The sequence below is a fragment of the Rhipicephalus microplus genome, chromosome 6, assembly GCF_043290135.1.
Source record: "Rhipicephalus microplus isolate Deutch F79 chromosome 6, USDA_Rmic, whole genome shotgun sequence".
Lineage (NCBI taxonomy): Eukaryota > Metazoa > Arthropoda > Arachnida > Ixodida > Ixodidae > Rhipicephalus > Rhipicephalus microplus.
The window spans coordinates 112772787-112796792 of record NC_134705.1 but is presented as its reverse complement, the minus strand read 5'-3'; the positions used below and the strand labels follow the sequence as shown (position 1 = coordinate 112796792).

Below are 24006 nucleotides of genomic sequence, written 5' to 3'. Positions count from 1 at the left end.
GTTAAAACTGCCTGAGCTTCGCCTTCATGAGTTGAACACGATAACATTATCGGGCTTCGTTCGCATTGCCTTCTCAATCGCTAGCCTGCCTTCGCTTCACGGTGGACATATCAACCGTGCCGCAAGGAAAAGAACGTTTGTGCGCTTAGCATCAGCCTCTTCAAACTAGCCTAGAATGCCTACTGCAACTACGTTTGCGAAATGCCCACTACACCTATAGTTCTTCCTGTTGTGAATTGGCTAAGTGGCCACTTCACATTCGTAAGGTAACAGGCGCTTATCTGCACAAACTGCCGGTGTTGTAGCTCATAAGAATACTTTCTTAGGCTTCTTCTCTTTTGTGAGTCTTGTGTCTTTGAGGCCACCACTCATTGCGTAAATTGCACGTTTACACACCCAATGCGAAACTTCGCTTTTGACACACAATATTGTTTGCATTGACTAGCCTTTTTTCACTGTGTGACATTGATTTCCCAAAAGCAGATTAAATCACTGCCTAGGCTCTGTGGTAGAACAGCTGCTCGCCACGTTGAGGAAAGTGCACAGATTAATTTTTATTTGAACATACGGTTTCTGTTATTTATCTGTTTACGCCTGTCTGGAACCTTTGCTCACACACAACGCTAATTTTTCGCTCACAACCAACGATGCTGACGCCCAAACCGGCATTTATGGTAAACAAAAACTTTAGTGCTGTTTCACTAACTAATAGACTCCAGCCTGAATCAAAAACAGGCCTTCACCACGGCAGTCAAGTATTCTACCACAAAGCCATTGCATTACTTGAAAGTACTCTGGAAAAAGAGCTAATGCAAGCGTTGTATCGGGAACCGTGCCAGTACGTGAACTACCTTGGAAAAAGGGCCTATCAGAGTCTTGAAGAGGCCCCACAACAGTTTTGGAGCATGGCCATAAAATGCTGCCGATCGTTAGTAAAGGCTCCCGAGAACAGCCCCGCCGCGGTGTTCTAGTGGCTAAGGTACTCAGCTGCTGACCCGCAGGTCGCGGGTTCGATTCCCGGCTGCGGCGGCTGCATTTCCGATGGAGGCGGAAATGTTAGAGGCCCGTGTACTCAGATTTGGGTGCACGTTAAAAGAACCCCAGGTGGTCAAAATTTCCGGAGCCCTCCACTACGGCGTCTCTCATAATCAAATGGTGGTTTTGGGACGTTAAACCCCACAAATCAATCAATCAAGGCTCCCGAGAATACGCGAGCCAAATATTATATCACAGTACGTGGTCTGCAATTCACAGTAAATTATCAAATTCAGCTAAAAAAAATTCCTCCTCTTCTCTCGGCAAATAACAACGGATGTTTAAAAATCACTCGTAGAAGGCCCTCTATAAGCCATTGGCTGAATTGAACATGCCGTGCTTGGTTGTTACAGCGATTGCCGCGGGAGGCCGCGACTTGTCCACGCGCGCGATAGCACGAAAAAAACGTATTCGAAGAAAAAAAAGCGCTCTAGGTCACGCGGCGCACGTGACTTACTTTATTTGCCCGTGCCACCCCCCCCCCCCCCCTCTACTTTTATCTGGACGAGAGAAAGGAGAATACGATTGCAGCGAGCGACAACTCTTCGTAACTTCACTCCTACTGAACGGATTCTTAAATATTTTGGTGATGGAATTTCTGTGGCAATAAGCTGTTTTAGCGAATCTGTTATATGGTTACTCAAAAAAGTGTTTCAGGACACCTTTGAGGACTATGAGCCTATGCAGGCGTCATATCGGGACAACATCAATTTTGCTTGCGGTGCTTGCTATTCATGTTTATAACGATACAATACACATTTCATGTTTACGACTAGACAGACTCTGTAGTGAAATGTTGAATGACTGCGTCGCAATACGCCAACAACGGCTACTCATGATATGCACAGCCTCAAAAGTGCGGTTGCACACTTGATCTCCTTCCTCTCCTGCCTAACTGGCGCCCTGTTAGTTTATCCGCACTGCACACCCGTTTACGGGTCCATTAGGGCCAGTCGCATCTCTCCAGTAGCGTCGCACATCTCTTCCTCGCTCGAGTCACCAGTTCGTGTAAATGCCACGAGGCCACCTTCAGGGCCGTCCCCATCATGCGGAGTTCCGGAGAAGTCGCTTGCGCTCTCGGTTCGGCTGAGCGCGGAGCGCAGGCTAGACGAGGCACTGCGCGACCGCCGCCTGGCGACCACGGCCGTCGTCGACTCTGGAGGCGGTGAACGGATGGCCGGACACCGATGCACCGCGGCCGACTGGAATCGCGACCTCGTGGACACTGCGGAGGAACCCTGCTTGGCCGAGAAACTGCGCTGCTCGCACTGGCGATCGTGAGGCTCTTGTTGCGCCTTCTGCTGGACCCATTCGTAGCTCAGTCCCAGTTCCTTCAGCTTGCGCTCGTACTGCTGCTCAAGTCTTCGCCGGGCTGCTGCCTGAGGTTTCAAAAAAATATGTGAATGAGGGAATGAACGTAAAAAAAGCTAAAGTGATGTTCAAGTCTCCGCGAACATTTCTTTACGATACGTGGCAAGGCACTGTAAGTGACAGAGGTCTATGGTCATGATCGCAGACTCGAACCATGATACGGAAGAAAGTAGAAGAAGAAGTATTGGGTTGAGTGCTTTTGGCAGGCATTCATTAAGAGAAGCAGTTATCGAAAAGCATAAAACAAAGCTGTGTTCTCAATAATAAACAGCACGTAGACAGTCTACGCAGATTGCTTAAAAAACAGCACCGAGCCCACGCTCTTCAAAAATTGGAACACGTCTAGACGGCTTTTACGCGAAGAGGCGTCACCTCGCGTTGAGAAGAAACAGCTAAAATAAACAACCGTAACACCTGTGTTTTCTGGCTTAATTTGTGTTAAAATCTTAATAATCTAAACGCTACTCACGTTGAGCTTCTGTAGAAGCGCCTGCTTGTGTGCAGACGACCATTCCGGTGATATCCGATCTATCTGAGCGATTCGCTGAGTCACCATCTTGTTTAGAGCGCTAAGTATCCTGCATCGTGTTTGTCTACGATGCGGTCTTCTCGGAGCTGTCTACTTTGCCGGCTACGTGAGAATTTGAATGGGACTTGAGATGGCCGCCGTCCATTTAGCTGTCTATTTAGCCGTCTACGGCGAGTATTGGAACACACCCCAGCTCAATCTCACCGATACTTGTTTACGGGGCTTACTGTCGGAGGCTTACGAAAGGTATTCAACTTAAATTGAGGGCAATGTTATGAGAAAACTGATAGGTGTAACCTCATGGGACAAGAATTGAACAGAGTTGGTCAAGGAACAAGTACGTCTTAAGGACATCTTAACCCAAATTAAGAAGGTCAATGAACAAGTAGGTCTTAAGGACCTGCTTATTCCTTAGCCCAAATTACGAAGAAACGGGCGTGGGCATGTATCCGGAAAGCAAGATAGCCGCTAGCCACAAAGATTAATGGACTGGATTCTGAGAAAAGGCAAGCGCGCTGTACATATGGAACTAAAAGGTTTACGGAAATATTATGGACGAAACAAGCACAGAACAGGTATAATTGGAAAAACGTGGTAGAGAGTCCTTGTCCTGCAGTGGGCGTAATCATGTTGATGATAAGTACCATGGCGATTATCGAACAGGTTTGCTTCCACAAGTTTGCAAACGTCACTGCAAAGTCACTTTGGGGTCCCTATAATGGTACTTCCGATTCCGGGACCAAGGCAAGCTGAACACATGCATGTGACTCGGGTTAACAACGATAACGCGAATTGTAAGTAAATATTCAGTGGACGCTTATAACCAAAGCAAATGTGGTCGTCTTTGCGCAGAAGAGAAAAACGAAGGGTAAACGCAAATATTACACTAGATCACAGCGCTTAGGAAATATGACCACTTTGACCACTTAATAGCTTCAGAATGTCATCGACATATCTGCATGTTGCCGAAATTTTCACATTCTACTCTGCTTCATTTCTATTTATAGCATTTTTTCTGTGCATGCGCAGTGCTCCTAAAAAACAGTGCACATAACATTACAACATCGGAACTTAGGCTGTTATTATAGTTGCCGGTGGGGGTTATCTTCTAGCACAACGAACGCGCATATGCCATAACTCAACTCAGGTCAGAATATTTTTCTTTCACTTCAAACTCGTATTCAATTAATGTTATTGCCTAAAATTGGTCGGTTAAAGATTTGCCGCAAATCTTTAACCGACCAATAGCGTAGCACGTTGGCAACGTGCTACGCTATCGTACAATGTCATTAATTGTGCAATAAAATTGCGTGCACAGTTTGTTGAGTAACCAAGTCATCCAGTCAAGATATGAAATGAAGATTAGCCACATATTAAAAGGTGCCCATTGAGGACTCCTGTTAAGGGACTAAGGTATAGATAGAGTAAAGGAAGATGGGGCGACTGCAGCCACCACGTACCACGGCTTGTCGTTCCAGGAGAAGTGGCATGGCTCGAACGCGTGCCTGCATGCTCTGTATCTCTCGCTTGTACTCCGCCTCACGCTCCAGCGTACTGCGCCTACGTCGGGGATCGGTAATATCAAATCTGGGCACCACGAACAGTTCTCACGTTTCAAACCTGTGAATATACTTGTTTTGAACGTGAAACCTTGTAATAACAGCTTGATGAGGACGAATTGGTTCATAATTAGATCGAAGAAAGTAACAGGGCGAGATAAGAAACAAGGACGATAAAGAATGTTTCTTCGCCATCATTTTTCCTTATTTCGTGCTCTTACCTTCTTTGATATTGTCATCATTTGCTTCTTAGAATGTCGTATTGTACCGTAGATACATAAATATACTATTGTGTAGATATTGCGCAGTGGCTGTACTATTTCTTGACATTCCTTGCCCGCAAACACACAAACACAAAGTAAAAGAACACACAACGACAAGCACTGTTCCCCGTGGTAACCAAGCATCCTGAATACTCACTTGTTTCATTACAGCGGCTATACTCCGTTTCATAAATAGTGTGTTACGCTCTGGAAGCTATCCAAGAAGTTCGGTCAGCAAAATGTGTAAGTCCACACGTCTCGCACTCAGATTTCATTGTTGTAAAACGTGGCCTCCCCAATTGGCTCCATTTACGGGCTACGGAACTAATCGCGAAGGACACGTGAAGAAAACAAAGACGCTAAGCGCTTCAGAACAACCCATTGACAACAGTATTAAATGGAACGTTCATATCAGAGGCAAAAGACATCCTCATTTACTATTTCACCCAGAGACGAAAAGAAATCATTTTACGGTAGTTAAAACAAATGGGGTATTTCTTCGTGCAAATTAATCTACTGCTGGAAGTCTTGCTATCTTCCATTCACTGCACACCTTATGTATGAAACGGTGTATAGTACACGTAACCGAATCGGCGTTCGAACCTGCAAAACATTTTGTAGCTTCACAGCAGCTGTGTAGTATATGAGGAGGTGCACCGTCTACAAAGCAACGTGGGGATAGCACAGCATGGACGCGGTCCGTTCTCCAGGCACTGCGCCGTGCTCCCCACCGGGCTGCAGAAATTAGGTGCCTTTTTTCCTTTTCTAACCATTACTCCCCCCCCCCCCACCATCGTTCTCTTGGTGTCCCAGAAGGTACCGTACAGTATGGATGGATGCGAAACTTAAAATAAAGTTTCGCATCCATCCATTTAACTTAAATAAAGTTAAAATAAAGCCCTGAGGTACATGACTCAACGCGCAGCGGGCCACTCCCAGGTGGGGACAGTCAGACCAAGCCCGACCGCTACATCGTGGGCCCTCTGGACAGTTCACAGTTGATCCCCGACATCGGGGCTCTTGATATCTGAGCGCCACTTGTCTTTATTGGAAAGGTCTGTGCCCCGCATCGAGGGGAAACACTAGAACATGTGGTCTAGGCTAGTGAATCCGTTGCACTGCCTGCGGCAGCTACTATGATAGATGTCAGGATAAAATTTATGCAACGAAGCTGGGCTTGGATACGAACCTGTCTGCGGTAGCCTGAGAGTCAAAGCCTGCGCTTGATTAAACTTCTTGTTAGGAAGGGGAAAGTGCTATTTTTTATTACCGTTCTGTCTTGTGCAAGTCTGTTTTACAACAATTAGGCGGCAGTATCCTAACAGCCACTGGCACGCTTCGCAATATACCGGTGTCGTACCTGCCTTCATCAGTTCATAAACGTCACGCGGACACGTTGTTCAAAGGGCCCTCTCTGCAACACATTTTCAGCACAGTGACGAAACGCTGCCACTAAGTCGAGGCTCATGAGATTAATGCGAAAGCCAAACGTAACAGCGCAGTAGGCAAACTGGACTTTGTTTGTTTGTTTTCTGTTTGTTTGTCCTTCAAAACCAGTGGCACGTACTCATTCTGGTATATTGGCCAAAAATGAGTAGTAGAAAAATTGGCAGGTCATTCAAAAATGTTAAGAGATATAAAAATGATAAATTGGTAATGATACGTATTGCAATGAATTAAGACTACAAGTAATATGCTTTTGAGCTCATATATCAGACTGCCATTAAGACCTGATCAGAACAATTTATTATTTTCAAATTCAGCTAGAAACCGCTTCGTCTTCTCTCTACAAATGATGTCATATGTCCAAATGACTGCGCATTAAACCCAAAGTCCGGGGCCATTGCCTGATTTTAGCATCATAAGCTGCATAGCTATCACGGCCGCCGCAAGATGCCGCCACGTGCCCACGCATGTGCTCGCGATCAGCCGAAAGTTGGCCGGGCGTTCGGGGAAGGACAAAATGGGCAGATCCCACGTGCAATGGGAATCGATGATATGCGAAGCACGAATGAGGAAGGTTGATGTGCCACTTTCAAGTCACCACAACGTTAAGAGGTGGAAGCACATTATGCCGTACATGACTTCCGTGTCATGATGATCATGTTTGGATGTGTCGTTTACCTTCGTCATCTATTCCCGTCACGTGATGCCAAATTTAGTATATGTGGAGCTAGCGAAACGGCCGCGAGCACGCTATGAGCGTGGTATCTGGTCATGTTCTTACATGACACGCGTCTCATGATTATCATGTTTGCACCAGTCTTACACCTTCGTCATCCATTGACGCCACGTAACACCAAATTTGGTATATGTCGAGCTAGCGAAACGGCCTCGAAAGCGTCATGGAAGGCCCAATATACTCCAACGTAACGTTCACCCGCACGCACACTGGGCACAGCGACGCTACGTTAGGAAAACGCGAGCACTCTGTAGTCTGACGCCAAGCGCGATCGGCGCGATCGGCGCGACCAGCGTCAGTCATCGCGGCCCGACGGCAACAGGCGCGAAATGCGACATGCTGCAATTGGCACCAATGCGTTACCTAGACAGCACTGCGTCTGCCTCTTTTCGAGACGGAGGGAGGCCGTACGCGCTGAAACGCGCATGCGTCAAAGCAACGCAGCGCGCGCCTGCGAGTATATGGCAGGACCGCCGCCTGGCGTGGTAACGCCGGCGGGACGCGAGGAAACGAACGCCGACGTCGAAGTGTATGTATTGGCGCCTTGACTGTGGCATGTAGTCATGTTTTCACATGACACGCATCTCATGATCATCATGTTTGCAATAGTCACATACCTTCGTCATCCATTGATGTCACGTAATACCTGGTTTGGCATATGTGAAGCTAGCGAAACGGCCAAGAGCACATCATGAGTGTAGCATGCAATCATGTTGTTACATGACACGCATCTCATGTTTATCCTGTTTGCACCAGATAGATAGATAGATAGATAGATAGATAGATAGATAGATAGATAGATAGATAGATAGATAGATAGATAGATAGATAGATAGATAGATAGATAGATAGATAGATAGACAACCAGACAGACAGACAGACAGACAGATAGATAGATAGATAGATAGATAGATAGATAGATAGATAGATAGATAGATAGATAGATAGATAGATAGATAGATAGATAGATAGATAGATAGATAGATAGATAGATAGATAGATAGATAGATAGATAGATAGATAGATAGATAGATAGATAGACAGACAGACAGACGGACAGACAGATAGATAGATAGATAGATAGATAGATAGATAGATAGATAGATAGATAGATAGATAGATAGATAGATAGATAGATAGATAGATAGATAGATAGATAGATAGATAGATAGATAGATAGATAGATAGATAGATAGATAGACAGACAGACAGACAGACAGACAGACAGACAGACAGACAGACAGACAGACAGACAGACAGACAGATAGATAGATAGATAGATAGATAGATAGATAGATAGATAGATAGATAGATAGATAGATAGATAGATAGATAGATAGATAGATAGATAGACAGACAGACAGACAGACAGACAGACAGACAGACAGACAGATAGATAGATAGATAGATAGATAGATAGATAGATAGATAGATAGATAGATAGATAGATAGATAGATAGATAGATAGATAGATAGATAGATAGATAGATAGATAGATAGATAGATAGATAGATAGACTCAAAGTCACCGAAGTTCGCTAAGAAATGCTTCTCATTAAAAAAAATTAAAAAGTGCTACAGCTCATCACACACGCTGACGAACGTACGCGCCGCCTTGCCCACTTGTCATCTTCCCCCTTTGTAACCGCCTGCGTAGCTTTTGGAACACTTACCACTGAGCTCATGTTTGTACCATTTATTCCCGTCACCCTCTTCCCCTGTGCAGGGTAGCCTACCGGGCTCAGCCATAGTTAACCTCCCTGCCTTTTCTTCATTCTTATTATTTCTCTCTCTCTTAAAGACGCTCATTGGTACGAAAGGCGAGAAAAAGCCCCTGAAGCTGCGATGAATCCCTGTAACAACGCTCGCATTTCAGGGGTTCGAAAAATTTTTGCGACAGTCGATTCGTTAGGCAATGAGCTCTTTTAATTAATCCATTCAGCGATAACTTGAAAAAGTGTTACGGGGCCCCTTCAGAGATGCGTCAGTGTTAATTTTGAGATGACATCAAAGACTCAACGAATATGGCATGTTGTTCTGCAGTACAAGCGATAATGCCGAAAAAAAAAACATTAAGTAACTGATATGAGCCAACTCCCAACGTCACTTTGAATAAAAGCTTATCTTCACCCTCTCCTGATTTTTTAAAGTGGCACTAAAGTGATACAATACTTTGTTTTATATTAATCAGTGGTGCTCTGAAAAATCTGATACCATTAATTTCACCATTAAATGTTTAATAGTAGAGGTGATTTATTTTTAAGCTTTGCGACAATGTCTTCGTGCGTGACGTCACAAATTTCAAAGTGTATTTTCGTATTAAGAGACATTGACTAAAACTAACTTCCCTGCCGAATGTTAAGTTTATGACCCTTCTAGAGGACAACGTACTTATTTTTTTGCTGTCTAGAAACTAGATAAGACCTAGTATAAAGTGTAAAAATCTGACGTCACGGCGTTTGGTGCAGACATTTCAAGGTATCGCCGCCACCCACAACTTCTTTTCACGTGTTTTCTCGTTTTTCAAACATTTTCTCGCAGCAAAATTGATGTCTTGATAAATTTTAAATCCACCACTACGCGAAACAATTGTTTTTTCTGTTCAGTATCCCCTTAAGTTGTGACGTATATTGAATTATTGGTAAAAGCCCATTATTAATATGTGAAAAAATCTCGTAGAATCGCGGAGCATAGTCTCCAGCTATACCTGAGAGCCCGGAGCCTCTCTTTAGCCGAAGGTCCTGGCTCCGGGGTCCGCCGTCGCACGAACTCGAGTCGGTCGCTCAGTTGGGCCCTGTCCAGCTGCCTGCGACGCTCGGCCCAAGCTCGCTCGTGCTTCTCTCGCCGCTCACTCTCCTGGCGGCGCCTGCGCGCCGTCAACAGCGGCTTTGAGATCCGGCCCACAAAAGTCAGCACACAAAAAAATAGGGAGTTTTGTAAAAGTAGAAATGCGTCATTGACCATGCTTGCACTACTTTACACACACAAACTGCTGGGTGGTGACCGTAGCTGTGTTTAAAAAAAAACAAGAAAAACTGGATTCCACTTTACTCCGTAAATGTGGATGACCAGTCTAGATGATGGGCGCCTAATCTTCCGCTGGTGTTGTCTAAGCAATGCCCAAGCGTTGGGGTTTATACATGGTTAAAAATCTAACGAAATCCAATTTTGTGAACTTTCCGATTTAACGAAGCAATTTCCATTCCCGGACGGGTACCCATTAGGAGTAATCAAAGGGACTTTTTTTTATCTTTTTGACCAAAATTTACGACAGAAAAAACGCTAGTTTGTAGAAGCTATTGACGTCTTCTTTTTTTTTTCTTTTAGCAGATGACTTGATGTGCCGACAAGTCTTTGAGTTCAAAGCATTGCCCAAGTGCCACATTAATATTAGTATTTATACAAACAATAACTCAAAAATAAATATAAAAGAAAATTGCAATTATAGGTCATCGAGTATAATGCGTGAAACGAGCTATATGGTACTTAAGACAGAAATGAGATTAGATTGATTAAGCTGGGGCCCATATAGTATTATTCACATTCCCGTATGACATTCACGTTGCCAAAGCAGTAATTTATAATTGGTGTGATGTTTAAGCAACAGTGGTGATTTTCACATAGCTCCCAAACAGCGGGCATGTCGAGTTAGGGGGAAAGCATCAAAGTGAGATATACGCTTGGTAAGGCAGTTTGTGCTACATAAGATCAGAGCAAATAAAGAACCGCAAAAGTGGCATACCGAGATGATAGCATCAGATTGTTTTAGTTTTTTTTATGACTTGTGAGTTAATCGCCCTGTTAGAGTTCCTCGTAAGTGCTGTTTTGGAGTTGATTCAAAGCTGTTACTAACAAAAATCGCAGTTCGGAGCAGCACGTGTAATAGCAGGATTTCACTTTTGGAGCCGTTTGGACTGATTGGAGCAGCATGCTTCACCACTGCATCAAGTTCAGTGTTATCGACACGAATTCACGAAGCTTTCTTGGCATTGAAATAAATTTAATAAAAATTTTAGGCAATCAACGGGCAAACATGCAGTGATTACCATCCGAATTGTGCAAATATGGCGTTTCTTCTGATGTGCGTTGCAGCCCTATCATGTTAAAACTGCTTGCTACTATCTTCTACACACAATTTTTTTTTATTTTGACAAGGCTGAACGCGGCAGTGCGTGCGTTTTTACATATCAAATGGGACTGGGTAATAGTACTTTGTCGTCCCTGCAAATACTGCAACATGAAGACATTGAATGCGTTCGTTATTCAATGGCTTACGCGATAGATGGCACTGATCGTGTGCCTGGTCGTGTGCCTTTCTTGATTCCCTTTAACACCAATTAATAGCATTTGTCCTCTCTGTCTTCAGATTCTGGCGACTCACCGTATAGCTTCACGTGATCTTCTACTTCGTCTGTACCGCCCCAACATGAGTGGAACTCATGCTCGCATGGACTTTCATATAACTGCTTTGAAGCCCACTGCACGTCATTCTAACTATTCCAATCGCGTTAAAAATTGTCTCCAGATCATTGGAAGCAACTTATGGGAATTTCACTCATTCATAGACACTCGATCGTAATGCCAGTCACAAAAGGTTGCAGTTTGTGCGCACAAAAGAGGTTTTAAAAAATTCGCGCTCACAGACCGCCAGCACCTTCTAGCCACATGCAACATCGCTGCTACAAGTGCACTCACGCCAGCTCCCTCTGTCTGAGAATGGTGCACGCGTTCATCTTGACGATGAGCGCAGGTCGAGGAGCGCCCGGGTAGTCCGTCGCATCCGAAGACGCCGGTGACGAGCGGGGCGAACAGGACACGCTGCGCATCCTCACCACGCTGCGGGGACGGCTGCCTGCGTCTCAGCGCGGAAAAGGTAAATCGCTGCTCTTCCGACGGGATCGGAATTCGCATACATACATACATACATACATACATACATACATACATACATACATGCATACATACATACATGCATACATACATACATACATACATACATACATACATACATACATACATACATACATACATACATACATACATACATACATACATGCATACATACATGCATACATACATACATACATACATACATACATACATACATGCATACATACATACATACATACATACATACATACATGCATACATACATGCATACATACATACATACATACATACATACATACATACATACATACATGCATACATACATACATACATACATACATACATACATACATACATACATACATACATACATGCATACATACATACATACATACATACATACATACATGCATACATGCATACATACATACATACATACATACATACATACATACATACATACATACATACATACATACATACATACATACATGCATACATACATACATACATACATACATACATACATACATGCATACATACATACATACATACATACATACATACATACATGCATACATACATGCATACATACATACATACATACATACATACATACATACATACATACATACATACATACATACATACATACATACATGCATACATACATGCATACATACATACATACATACATACATACATACATACATACATACATACATACATACATACATACATACATACATACATACATACATGCATACATACATACATGCATACATACATGCATACATACATACATACATACATACATACATACATACATACATACATACATGCATACATACATACATACATACATACATACATACATACATACATACATACATACATACATACATACATACATACATACATGCATACATACATGCATACATACATACATACATGCATGCATACATGCATACATACATACATACATACATACATACATACATACATACATGCATACATACATGCATACATACATACATACATACATACATACATACATACATACATACATACATGCATACATGCATACATACATACATACATACATACATACATGCATACATACATGCATACATACATACATACATACATACATACATACATACATACATACATACATACATACATGCATACATACATACATACATACATACATACATACATACATACATACATACATACATACATACATACATACATGCATACATGCATACATACATACATACATACATACATACATACATACATACATGCATACATACATACATACATACATACATACATACATACATACATGCATACATACATGCATACATACATACATACATACATACATACATACATACATACATACATACATACATACATACATACATGCATACATGCATACATACATACATACATACATACATACATACATACATACATACATACATGCATACATACATACATACATACATACATACATACATACATACATACATACATACATACATACATACATACATACATACACCTAAAGCTCTGCATGTACCCTTGCCCCGTGCATGCAAACGTTGTACCCGATTATTTTACTCTGGCACCCACGTTTAGAGCAAGCATATATAATCTTGGCCCCAGATGTCATTTAGGCGGTAATGCAATGTAGAGTCTGCGGAACTGTCACGTCACGTATGACGGTGTGCGCATACTGGCCGTCAGTATGCGCAGAACAGGCCGGATGGTCGCGTACTTGTCCGTTCTACTGTAATCCGTGGACCCCCTGCATGCCACCAGCAAAGGTGTAGGCACCCTGTAAGTGATGCAACTACTGGTCCAGACCTGCTTCGTTGTTCAGGCTTGCCGTGGATGGCGAAGAGTCCGTCGAGCTGTCGACTCTCGAAGCCCTGCGTCCGTGGTGGGCGTCGTTCGTGGACGCTGGAGGAGCACCGCAGCGCTGCAGCGCCGACTCGGACGCGCAACGCACCAGGGAGGAGGAAGAGGCCGACGACACGGACACCACGGTGCTCAGCGGAGACGAGCAGCGCCTCCTCTCCCGAAACGAGGAAATTGTGGCCTCCATTGTAAACTGCGTGTACACATGGGAAGGCATAGCTAGTCACCATTAAAAAAATAATTAAGAGATTTTTCTCTGGTTAGGAAATGGGTAGGGTGGTGGTAGTGATTAGAATGAAGAGGAAGAAGGCACCTAATTTCTGTCTGCCTTCAGGCGACACGGCGCAGTGCCTTATAGGGGTGGGGGGAAGGAGGGATAAAAAGAATAGAAGGAAAGTAGAAGCAGAAGAAGACAGCCAACGAGAGGAAAAAAGAAGGAGATAGGAAAGTGGGGATCCGGTCGAAGAAGTCCAAGGGCGGGGTGCCACAATGCGAGAGCTACACGGCGTCAGGAGACCGCGGAGGGCGAACCAGTCGGCGGGAGCTACGCTGAAGTCGGAGATCGCGAGGGCACAACCGTCCAGCTTGAAATCCTGCGAGCGAATCCGAAAATGGGTAGCAAGCAAAGCCCGACGCGCTACTTTTTTCTTTCTGTCGCACTGCGAAATGCTCCCTCTAGTTTGCTTGCCCCCAGGCATTACATTTCAAAACAACGCTTTCACGAATCACATATATGTGCACGCAACAGTGATGTAATACATATTGAAGAGCGACCGTTACATATAGTCCATATCGCCAGCAGTCACATAATAGTCAACATAACAGCCAACACTCACTTAAGTTTCGAAAGAATTGAAGGTGCTAGTATCGGCCAAGGATGCCAATCCCTTCTTAAAAAATTCAATGTTGTTACAGCACACTTCTGCCAACCACTTGTTGGCCATTGGTCCGAAGGTTTATGTGATCTAATGGCATTAATGATGATTTAAGTCGGTACGTGTGTTAACTCACCATGACTCAGTTGTTTAGGCAACTGTGTTAGGTTCACTGATACCCCCCGTACTTGTACCTCTCACAAACTGACTATTTTTCTCGCCCGAAGGAAACTGCCGGACCTTAAAGTTTATTAACTCATTCTGCAAGAATCCACTACTGAAAGCTGGCTTTTTTTTCAGTACATTCTGTCGCAGGAAAAAGCCCGCTTTACACACAGCACCTACTGGCGATAGTGTGTCTAACCACCCGCGAAAAGCAGCGTAATCACCGTTTATCAGGTAGGATATCTTAAAAATCTTGACTGATCATAATTTTTGGGCATCTAGACATAATTAGCATTATTATTTTAACTATAGCTCTAATAAGAACTCGCGCGCCGAAAACTGTTACGCCACCATGAGATCATCTCGAAGTATCCGAACACTCAAGTTTCTGAGGCTACATCTAAAATATATGCATATCCTAATTACTGCGATTAATCGTTATTTCCACCTAAATATAAAACTGCGGTTGTCGTTTGCAGTGGAATATGGCGGATTTGGCAAACAACTCTATAATTGTGTTAAAGCCCTTCAGATATGTGGTTTGGCAAGCGACCACACAATAAAAACGCTTAGGAGACATGCAAATCAAAGAAAACAAAATCTATCAAGACCTCTCTCATGGTGTGAGTGACTGAGATGAAAAAAGAAGCTGCAGCTAGCATATCCGGCTGTCCGTGCTTGTTCATAAATTTTGAGTTAAAATTGAAAAAGAACAACTGTGGTAGCATATTTGAGCAGCTACCATCCTATTTAGTTTGTTAATTATTTAGTTGGTCAGTCGGCTGGTTGGGGATCTCACCAGGTATGCTCATATGTAGCCGTCATGGCATGACACTCGCCTGCTTGTGCGAAACCAAAATCAAGAATTCTTGACGTGGGCTGTACGGTGATCTTTCCAGGTATATTCTTCCAGGCTACATAAAGAGCTGTTATGTCACGCACTTGACGGATATACTTCCAATGATACTTTTTAAACATGCACTCAGCAACTAATTATATCATTCGGTACAATTATTTATCTTACTTTGCAGTTTTATATGAGTCATTGTATATGCGATTTTTTTTTACCGATCACATGTACGACTTGTAAAATGTGTGACCGTCGTTTAAAGTGCCTATACCCCACAAAAGCTGTTTGTTGACGGTAAATATGTTCTTCAGAAGCCGATTAATGCATACGCTCAGAGATTTCTTCGCCAACAGATGTTTGCCGGAGGTTGCTATATTGTTTCTGATTTTTCCCCAGCTTTCCTCCGCTCTTGTGGACTAATCAAACGTGTGCGTTTTGCTTTCACGCGCAGTAACATCACACGGAGTTCAATCTCTTCAAGCTGAAGAAACTGCCTCAACAGCGGCTAAAGTTACACTTCTCATATTGCGCTACATGCTACGCCACTTTGATTACACGTGATCGAACAACTCACAGATGGCATCACTGCGATTGGAAAGACGTAATATTTCTCCCTTCTCGTGCTGTCAGTGCAGGCGTCATCGTTTTTGCTTCGCCGATTTCTCTTTCGAGCGAAATTCACTCGTCGCGAATTATTTCGACGGCAATTCAGTCTTTTGAAACATGCGTATGTGGCGACGACGAAACGACTAGTAACGTTGGTAACGGCCGCAAAACCATCCAACGCGCCGGCGCTGGTTTGTTGTCATGGCTACTGTCAAAACAACGCGCTGCAGGACCGCAGCGATTATGTTTACAATAAAACTAACTCACTTTACTGAACAACGTACAATTTCACACGCAAATACACAATATACAATATTATGTTTTACGTGGTTTTTAATTTGTTTATTTATTACTGTTACTTGTTCGCTGCGACCCTGTGTTGAGAAACGGAAACCGTGCGGAAACCAAACTTGTTGTCGCATGTTTCGCAGACGGTGGTGTCTTGTTAACGTGCGTACTTCTCTTGTTGTGATAGCTAATAGTTAACGATTGAATGGGTACAACAAACTCGGGAGTGTGACGGAGCGTTTGTTGGAGGTGGTGTTGAACAGTTATCACTTTTGTAGCTGCGAGTTTTCCGAGCCGTTCACGAATAAATCGACCGTGAGGTCGCCGATCACCTTTCTACCTGCGTCGCATCCTTTAGTGCCGCGGCCATGCAGTCGATCGTCTTGCTTAGGCGTTGCCGACGCCTCATGTCGCCGGGTTCTCGCCGCCTGCTGAGAACGTCGCCAGCCTGCCTGGATGCCGACGAAGACGAGGCGTCCGAGCTCACGAAACAGCGCTGGGACGTGGTCATTTCGGGAGCCGGGCTCGCTGGAGCGGCTCTCGCTTGCGCCTTGGGTGAGAGCTACAACTGAGAGAACGCGATACTTGATACTGCAGTAATTCTTAACATTAAAAGCCCGGCAGACTCGCCGAACACACACTAACGCTACGAAACCGAACGAAACAAAGAATAGGCCTTATGTTCCAGCTACTGCACAACATTGATGACAAAATTGATTTTGAGGGGTATATATCTCACTCACTTGGCAGAACAAACCGTAATAAGCACTCCCCGTTCGGTGACCGAATACTCCTCTAACACTAAAAGCTTTTGCATGTTCAATTTTTTCCCTTAAAACATTAAAGACGAACTCTCTGAAACCCGCAGCAGCCGACAAATCAGCCTTACACGTGTTTACAACAGCGATTAAAAATTAACTGCTTGCTTCATAAGTAGCGCTAAAGTCTTTAAAAGATCAATAAACCAGCTAAGTGATGAGTCTGTGTCACGTCACAATAACATAACTTTCTTTTCTTTTTATTATTTTGAATGACATACTCTGATTTATTTGTTCATAAAATTGTTCTCATAATGCATTCTTCCTTCGAAAAATGTGTAGGTGCTGACGTATGCCATATTACAAATGTGCGACTTCTGTTTTTATAGTTGTTTCCAATGATCATCTCGTTCATGATTTCATTCTTATTAAAGTAGTTTTAATATTGTGTTCTTATAATAGCAATAGAGCACGTTAACTTTGTGTCATCTTATGTAAACAAGTAACATCTTTCTTGCGCCTATCCTGCTATAATCTCTGAAGAGATGTCAGTATTCTTAAAGTAAAAATAATAAAATAAAGGAAAAGAGTAATGCGATAGTATACCAAGCCAGCATCAGACAGGCAGCGTGAGCAGACATTCTGCTGCCAATTTAACTGTGTTGACTTTATTTTCGATTCTGCTATTACATAGCCGAGGGGGAATCATGATCTTGATGACCCTGACTCTGGCAGTGCTGGCTTTGGCCAAAAAGCAAGAACACCAAAGGCTCACCACAAAGGGTCAAAGCCTGTTTTATGGCTGACTGACATAAAACCAACTTTAGTGCACTAGATAAGTGACACTTGTTTGTACTTTGGCGAGAACACCACTGAATGCCATTCTTTCTGACGTGATGCTCGCGCAATATTTGGTGACATTGAAACGCTCGATACCTAATGGTTGTTAGTGCCCTCTGAAAAGTAACATTGTTGCAGTTAGGAGTTACCTGGATATAACATGTTAATGCTGTCAGGAAGCAACAGCATTACAGTCATTTAGCCTGCTGCACAAAAGTGATCTTGTTGTACTTACAAGCTTCAACTGGGAAACTACTTGTCACAGTCACTGCTGATGAAGTGATGGCATTGTAAATCTCTTGTTTATTTTTTGTTCCTCTATAAACCATAATTATTCATTTTACTCAACTGATTTCATTCTAATGAGTAAGACAGAGTATAGCCATTGTTGTCAAAAAACATTTATTGCGTTAGAATGGGAAAGTGACGAGATGCATTTTGAAAGTCCCTGAAAAGTAACTGGTTACCAGTAATTCATTATTAGTGACTAGGTACTGTTCAAGACTTACTGCACTTGGCTCTAGAGAAACGCATTCATATTACTCATAAGCATTACTTGACTCAGTACTGCCATAGTTGTGCCCTTTGGTGTGTTCAACTGGCGTCTCACGTAGATATCTAAGAGTGAGTAAAAGTTTCATGGATTGCGTGATCGCAGTTTATTGGTCATCCGAATACTGCATGACCGTGTCTTTCTGTTCACTCAGGAACATCGGAGACGTTTGCAAACAAGCGTGTGCTGCTCATAGACAGACGTCAACTCCGTTCTGACCATGACGAAGAGAACTGGAGCAACCGCGTGTACGCGTTGACTCCAGGAAGCAGGAGCTTTTTACAAGGTATGATTCCCAGTACCGAGCTCCCGAAATCGTCTCCTTGGCTGTGATGGCCACTTTGGGAAGAACATTTGTGATGAAAGAAAGCATCTGTTTCGCATTTGAAGCCACTCGCATTCCTTGCTTGGTAGTTGTAGCGTTAGAAAAGAAGAGCAGAACTGTGCCTCCTGAAGTAGTCGATGCGTGAATGCCAATAACTTTCTTTTACCATTAATCGCCATTACTGTTAAGTCATGGGTTCAGCAAACACAGTTCAAAGGTCCTTTCGTGTTCATTTTATTGTACACTGGAGATAGTAAGCATTGGTTATACTTTAATGGAGGTAGCAGAGTGACGCAAATGGAAGTCGTGTAGTCGAAGCGTTTTGTTGTATTTCAGATGGAGTAATGTGCACTGACAGCCACGTTGCATGCCTGGACGTGACATGTTTTAATACTGGAAAACGTAAATGGAAAACTAAGTTGTAAGAACAATTATCTCATGTGCTTTGTATCTATTTGTTGTTCTTGCACAATGTACTAGTGTACACTGATGATAAAATAAATGTTGTCGATAAACGTGGAACTCGTCAATTCATCCATAACCATGGCTAAGCTGAGTAGTCGAAACTTGTCAAGAGCCCCCTCAGCATCGTCCCCCTTCTCGCGTAAACAAGCACCCTGGGAAATTTCTGGAAGCTTATGCGTTGGTTTCGAATGTTGAACTGCAGAGGTGTTTTGTTTTTTACAGCAGAACTGTTAAGCTTTTTCCTATGCTATGTACATAAAAATATAATTTTATTATCGTGAACCGGCATGCACTCTCTTTGTCCTATTTTTCACCTTAATTTACTTCTTCATCTTCTGATTCATTCTCAGAACACGTGCACCAATTTGTACGGCGTGGGCTGCAGTAACTCGGATGTGAGAAAGAGAATGAGTACAGGGAGAAGGAGGGGCGGTAGAGAGAAAGAAAATAAAGTAAAGAGAGATAGAAAAACAGAGAAAGGAATAGAAAGAGAAAGATATATGGTAAGATCTAGAGCAAGCACCCTCCTCCTTGCTTTGAGATATTCCAAATCTGCGGCCTCTTATCCCCTTCGATCTGTTTTTATCTGCCCGAGAATATCGCATGAAAACAGGGAATGCGTGCGAATTCAGTGAAGCATTTTATTAGAAGCACGGGGGGCATTCTTTGTTCTCAGCAGCTGTTTTGGCTCTATCTTGAATTTTGATTCTTGACCGAGCCAAAATATTTAACCATGACCCCCCCCCCCGTCCAAATCTTCTCGAATTATCCTGCACTTTAGGGAAGGGGGGGCTTGCTCAGGATCTTGCACTAGAAAGAGACACTCATGGGAAAACTGTCGTGTGCTATCTCGGCTGATTGATTTTGGCAGCACTTCATCTTCTTTGAGATTCTTTCATTGTGTTCCCCTCTATTTGGATTGAAGGGATTTAATGGTCATGTTCATCTTTTTCTTGGTCTCCAAACTCTCCATACAGCCCTGGGCGTGTGGGACATGCTGCCCAAGTCTAAAGTGCAGACCATCAAGCGAATGCGAGTGAGTTTGGCCTGACTTTTTGAAGGGTCGTGGGTCAGTGATTGACGGCCAGCTGCGAAAATTGCCGGCCGCAAAACATTTGCCCGTACCCTTCAGCCAGCCCTTTCATAGTTCTGAGGCGACATTCATGCAACGCCGTTCGTTCAACTTGTAATGGTATAGTCTTGTGCATACAATGTGTAGAAGCGCAGTTTTCTTGTGCCGCAGCATGCAAAATGAGAAATCGGCTTCTGTTATGCTAACAAGTGTAAAAGGCGAGCCCCAGCAAATGCAGTTATAATGCATCAGTACAGTCACAGCAGGTGGCCCTGTTACAGTTGGTTAATGTGCAGTTCAAAGGATTGCTTCTAGAATTATGAAGAGAACAGCCTAAAATTAAGGTCTGGTTAGACTTTGTGATCACGCATTCTTGGTATTTTCTAACCTGCTTGGAATGCTCCAGGAAAGGAGATTAACACTGTCCAAACTGTTCTATCTTGTTTTGCTTTTTCTCAGTTATGATTGATGTCAGAAGAGCTGTGCGCTTTTTGGAGCACTTTTAGTGGGATTTTTTGAAACCAGTTCATCTTGCTGGCTACCTAGCTCTAGGAGTACTGTTTACTTAAAATGAGCTGATATATTAGAAATAAGGTGTAGGCACCCTGAAGGCAGGCTATAAGGGGATGCAAGTGCAGTCAAATATTATAACAAATAGAAGAATTAGAAAACACATCAGGAAACAGCCTATTTATACAGAGAAACATAAATTTTAAAACAACGTATAAAAGAAATGTAATTATATGTAGTAATATATTACTGCATTTGTGAACAAGTGATATAAATACACTTTTGAGTGTGACACCTCGGTAAGCAATAAAACTTCATGCAATAAAACACAAACAACATAAAAAGTGATGCTTTGCCTTGTAGCTGGGGTGTACTCTTGCAAATATGACATTGCTCTCTTAGCATGTACAATGAGAAGAAACATCAACTGGAATTTCGTTATACTGATCACAGATGATCGTGACATCTGCAATTACGAAATATAGTTTGCTTAAAGCAAGTGGCGTTTTATACTTGCTTGTGCTGTGTTCAGTGAATAACTTCTGACTGTTGAAAAACTGGTGTTAAGCAAGTACTACCAGATAATTATTTACAAGACAGATGTTCAAGCAAAGCAACCCCCATTAGTAGCTTGGTGGAAAATATATCGTGCTGCTAAACTTGAGGACAGGTCTGGATTCTAAGGAACGGCACCTGTCTGAGGGCAGAATACAAAAATGTCTATTCACTAATTTACGTCGATTAAGCGACTCCCAGGGGGTCAAAATTGATTCAAAGTACCCTGTTGCAGTGTGCTCCATAATTGATGTAATAATGATCACATGAAGCCCAACAATTGAATTTTTTTCTTGGCGGTGCCTGAAGTGATCAAACTCGTGCAACACGCAATCACATTGCACATCTTGCACACCTTTACATTGTATTTACTACTAATGGTGTCCCCTATACTTTCCGTGGCAGTGTTGTCTATTAGTTTTTGTTAATATTGTGTCTAGCAAAAAAAATTTGCCTTTCAAGTTTCCACATCTTTTCTTCATTGTACTAGTAATGTCACTGTAAGCAATATTTTGACAATGTCATTGTAGCCACTGTCTCTAGTGCGTCCACTTTCGCCAGATAAGTCTTACACTACAGTAATATTCTGTGGCATCTGAAAACTATGGAAGAGGCACAAGTATAACCCGGAATGATTAGCAACCTGCCTAGCAATCTGACTTGCAACACCACTCCTTTCTGTAATGCCACAAGTGAAGTTGAGAGAGTTTTTAAATAAATAAATATGTGAAGCTAAGAATTCATTTACAGGTTTGGGAATCCCACTCCACTGCCTCCATCGCCTTCTTCGGGCGCACGCTGGCCAACGAAATCGCGTTCGATGTAGACATGGGCAACCTGGCTGATGCGCTCTATCGAAGGCTGGCACAACTACCATCACAGGTGGTGCGTGTCGTCCCTGGAGTCAAGGTAGGCGCAGTAATTTTTTATTGACTGAAATAATTCACTGATGAAGGTTTAGTATTTGAAGCTGAATTGAAAGGGATAAAATGTTGCCTGCATATATGCCGACTTTATTTTGCTTGTGTGTATGAAACGTCATAGTTGTTTCATGGCTCTGATGGGCCAGCTCGTTTATTTTTTAGAATTAAGTTTTTGATCAATTGATGAATTCCATGCTGTGTGGGTGTATGTGAAGGTCGTCTTGCACACAGCGTTGAAAGTCGGGAATACTTCATCCAGGATGTTAGAAAAAAATGCCTTGACTCGGCTGGGCTCAGTGCCAAGGTTCAGCCATATCAGCCTGCAATTTCAAAAGCGTTGTCTGTGGGGCAAGTTGGTGCTTTGACATAAAAACCATCGTGAGAGCGCAACTAAACACAACACACAAGAAGAGACAGACGAGGACAGGCACAAACCACCAACTCATTACAATTGATAGTTTGAGCCTGTTCTCGTCTGTCTTTTCCTGTGTGTCATGTTTAGTTGCGCTCTCACGATGGTTTTTGTGCCTGCAGTTTGTGCCTTCCTAAATCAAAGTATATTGCATTTTGCGTTTTCGCCCAAAAGCCACTCATTTGCTGCTGCTAGGGATTAAGCCCATGGCCTCACACTTACCAGCCGTGTGCCGTAATGATTGAACTACCAGTGATGTGCTGCTGTGTTGCAGCATATTTTTATGCAAAGCTTTCCACCATGTGAACAACCTCTCTCTCTTTCTTTTTTTCTGTTGCTGTTGCTGACAACTTTTCCAATAGGTCCCTGACCTATCGCTGACTTACTTGTCGAGGGATTGGGCATAGACGGCCTACAGCAGTATGAGCTGTAGTTGACGTTTACAACAGCATCTTGAAGTCTTCCAGGGTGTGGACCATAAAACACACATTAATACATTAAAGCAGCAAAGAAAAGAAAATATGCCACACTTTTCCAATACCCCCTCCCCTTTTTTTTCTCTTACTTGAACTCATGGCATTTTATAAATATTCTGAAAAACTTAGCTGAGACCCACCACGGTGGTCTAGAGGCTAAGGCACTCGGCTGCTGACCTGCGAACACGGGATCGAATCCAGGCCACGGCGTCTGTATTTTCGATGGAGGCAGAAATTCTGTAGGCCTGTGTGCTCAGATATGGGTGCACTTTAAAGAACCCCTGTTGGTCAAAATTTCCGAAGCCCTCCACTACGGTGTTTCTCATAATCATATGGTGGTTTGGGGGACATTAAACCCTAACAATTATTATTAAGAACTTAGCTGATATCTGAATTGTTAGTGGGACATCCTCACCCGATAACAGAATTTTCCCAGTGATATCCGGGAAGCAAATTTTTCAAAGTTATACTGAATAAATATTTTAAAAAACTGTTAAAAACACCGAAGTTTTACTTTAAAGGCACCACTGTTTCGATAAACAGAGTTTATTTCATGTATTTTTGGGTAGTTGA

At 42.9% G+C, this 24006-nt stretch overlaps 2 protein-coding genes across 2 annotated transcripts in view; one reads left to right on the top strand and one right to left on the bottom strand.

Annotated features, from left to right (window-relative positions):
* Positions 1-1483: 1483 nt before the first annotated feature.
* LOC142765431 (uncharacterized) lies at positions 1484-11957 on the bottom strand. The gene is made up of 4 exons (XM_075866451.1): positions 11634-11957; positions 9646-9804; positions 4396-4495; positions 1484-2414 (listed from the first exon to the last, which is right to left on the bottom strand). Exons 1-4 carry the CDS (start codon positions 11762-11764, stop codon positions 1968-1970), a joined length of 837 nt encoding a protein of 278 aa, XP_075722566.1. The 5' UTR covers positions 11765-11957; the 3' UTR covers positions 1484-1967.
* Positions 11958-16639: 4682 nt separating this feature from the next.
* Coq6 (ubiquinone biosynthesis protein COQ6, mitochondrial) overlaps positions 16640-24006 on the top strand; it is a 31524-nt gene continuing 24157 nt past the window's right edge. Inside the window, exons 1-4 of the mRNA XM_037418879.2 lie at positions 16640-17099; positions 18850-18981; positions 20463-20521; positions 22373-22531. Of these exons, the coding sequence (XP_037274776.2) occupies positions 16913-17099; positions 18850-18981; positions 20463-20521; positions 22373-22531 (537 nt within the window). The 5' untranslated portion in view covers positions 16640-16912. The remainder of the gene's footprint in view (positions 17100-18849; positions 18982-20462; positions 20522-22372; positions 22532-24006) is intronic.

What these genes read in the sequence shown, in the direction of transcription:
- LOC142765431 (XM_075866451.1), bottom strand. Translation starts at nt 11,764, where the DNA reads ATGCGCAGCGTGTCCTGTTCGCCCCGCTCGTCACCGGCGTCTTCGGAT. An exon ending in CTCAGACAGAGGGAGCTGGC is followed by an intron (nt 9,805 to 11,633) that starts GTGAGTGCACTT and finishes GACGGCGCGCAG; the next exon opens with GCGCCGCCAGGAGAGTGAGC. An exon ending in GAGAGGCTCCGGGCTCTCAG is followed by an intron (nt 4,496 to 9,645) that starts GTATAGCTGGAG and finishes TCCCCGACGTAG; the next exon opens with GCGCAGTACGCTGGAGCGTG.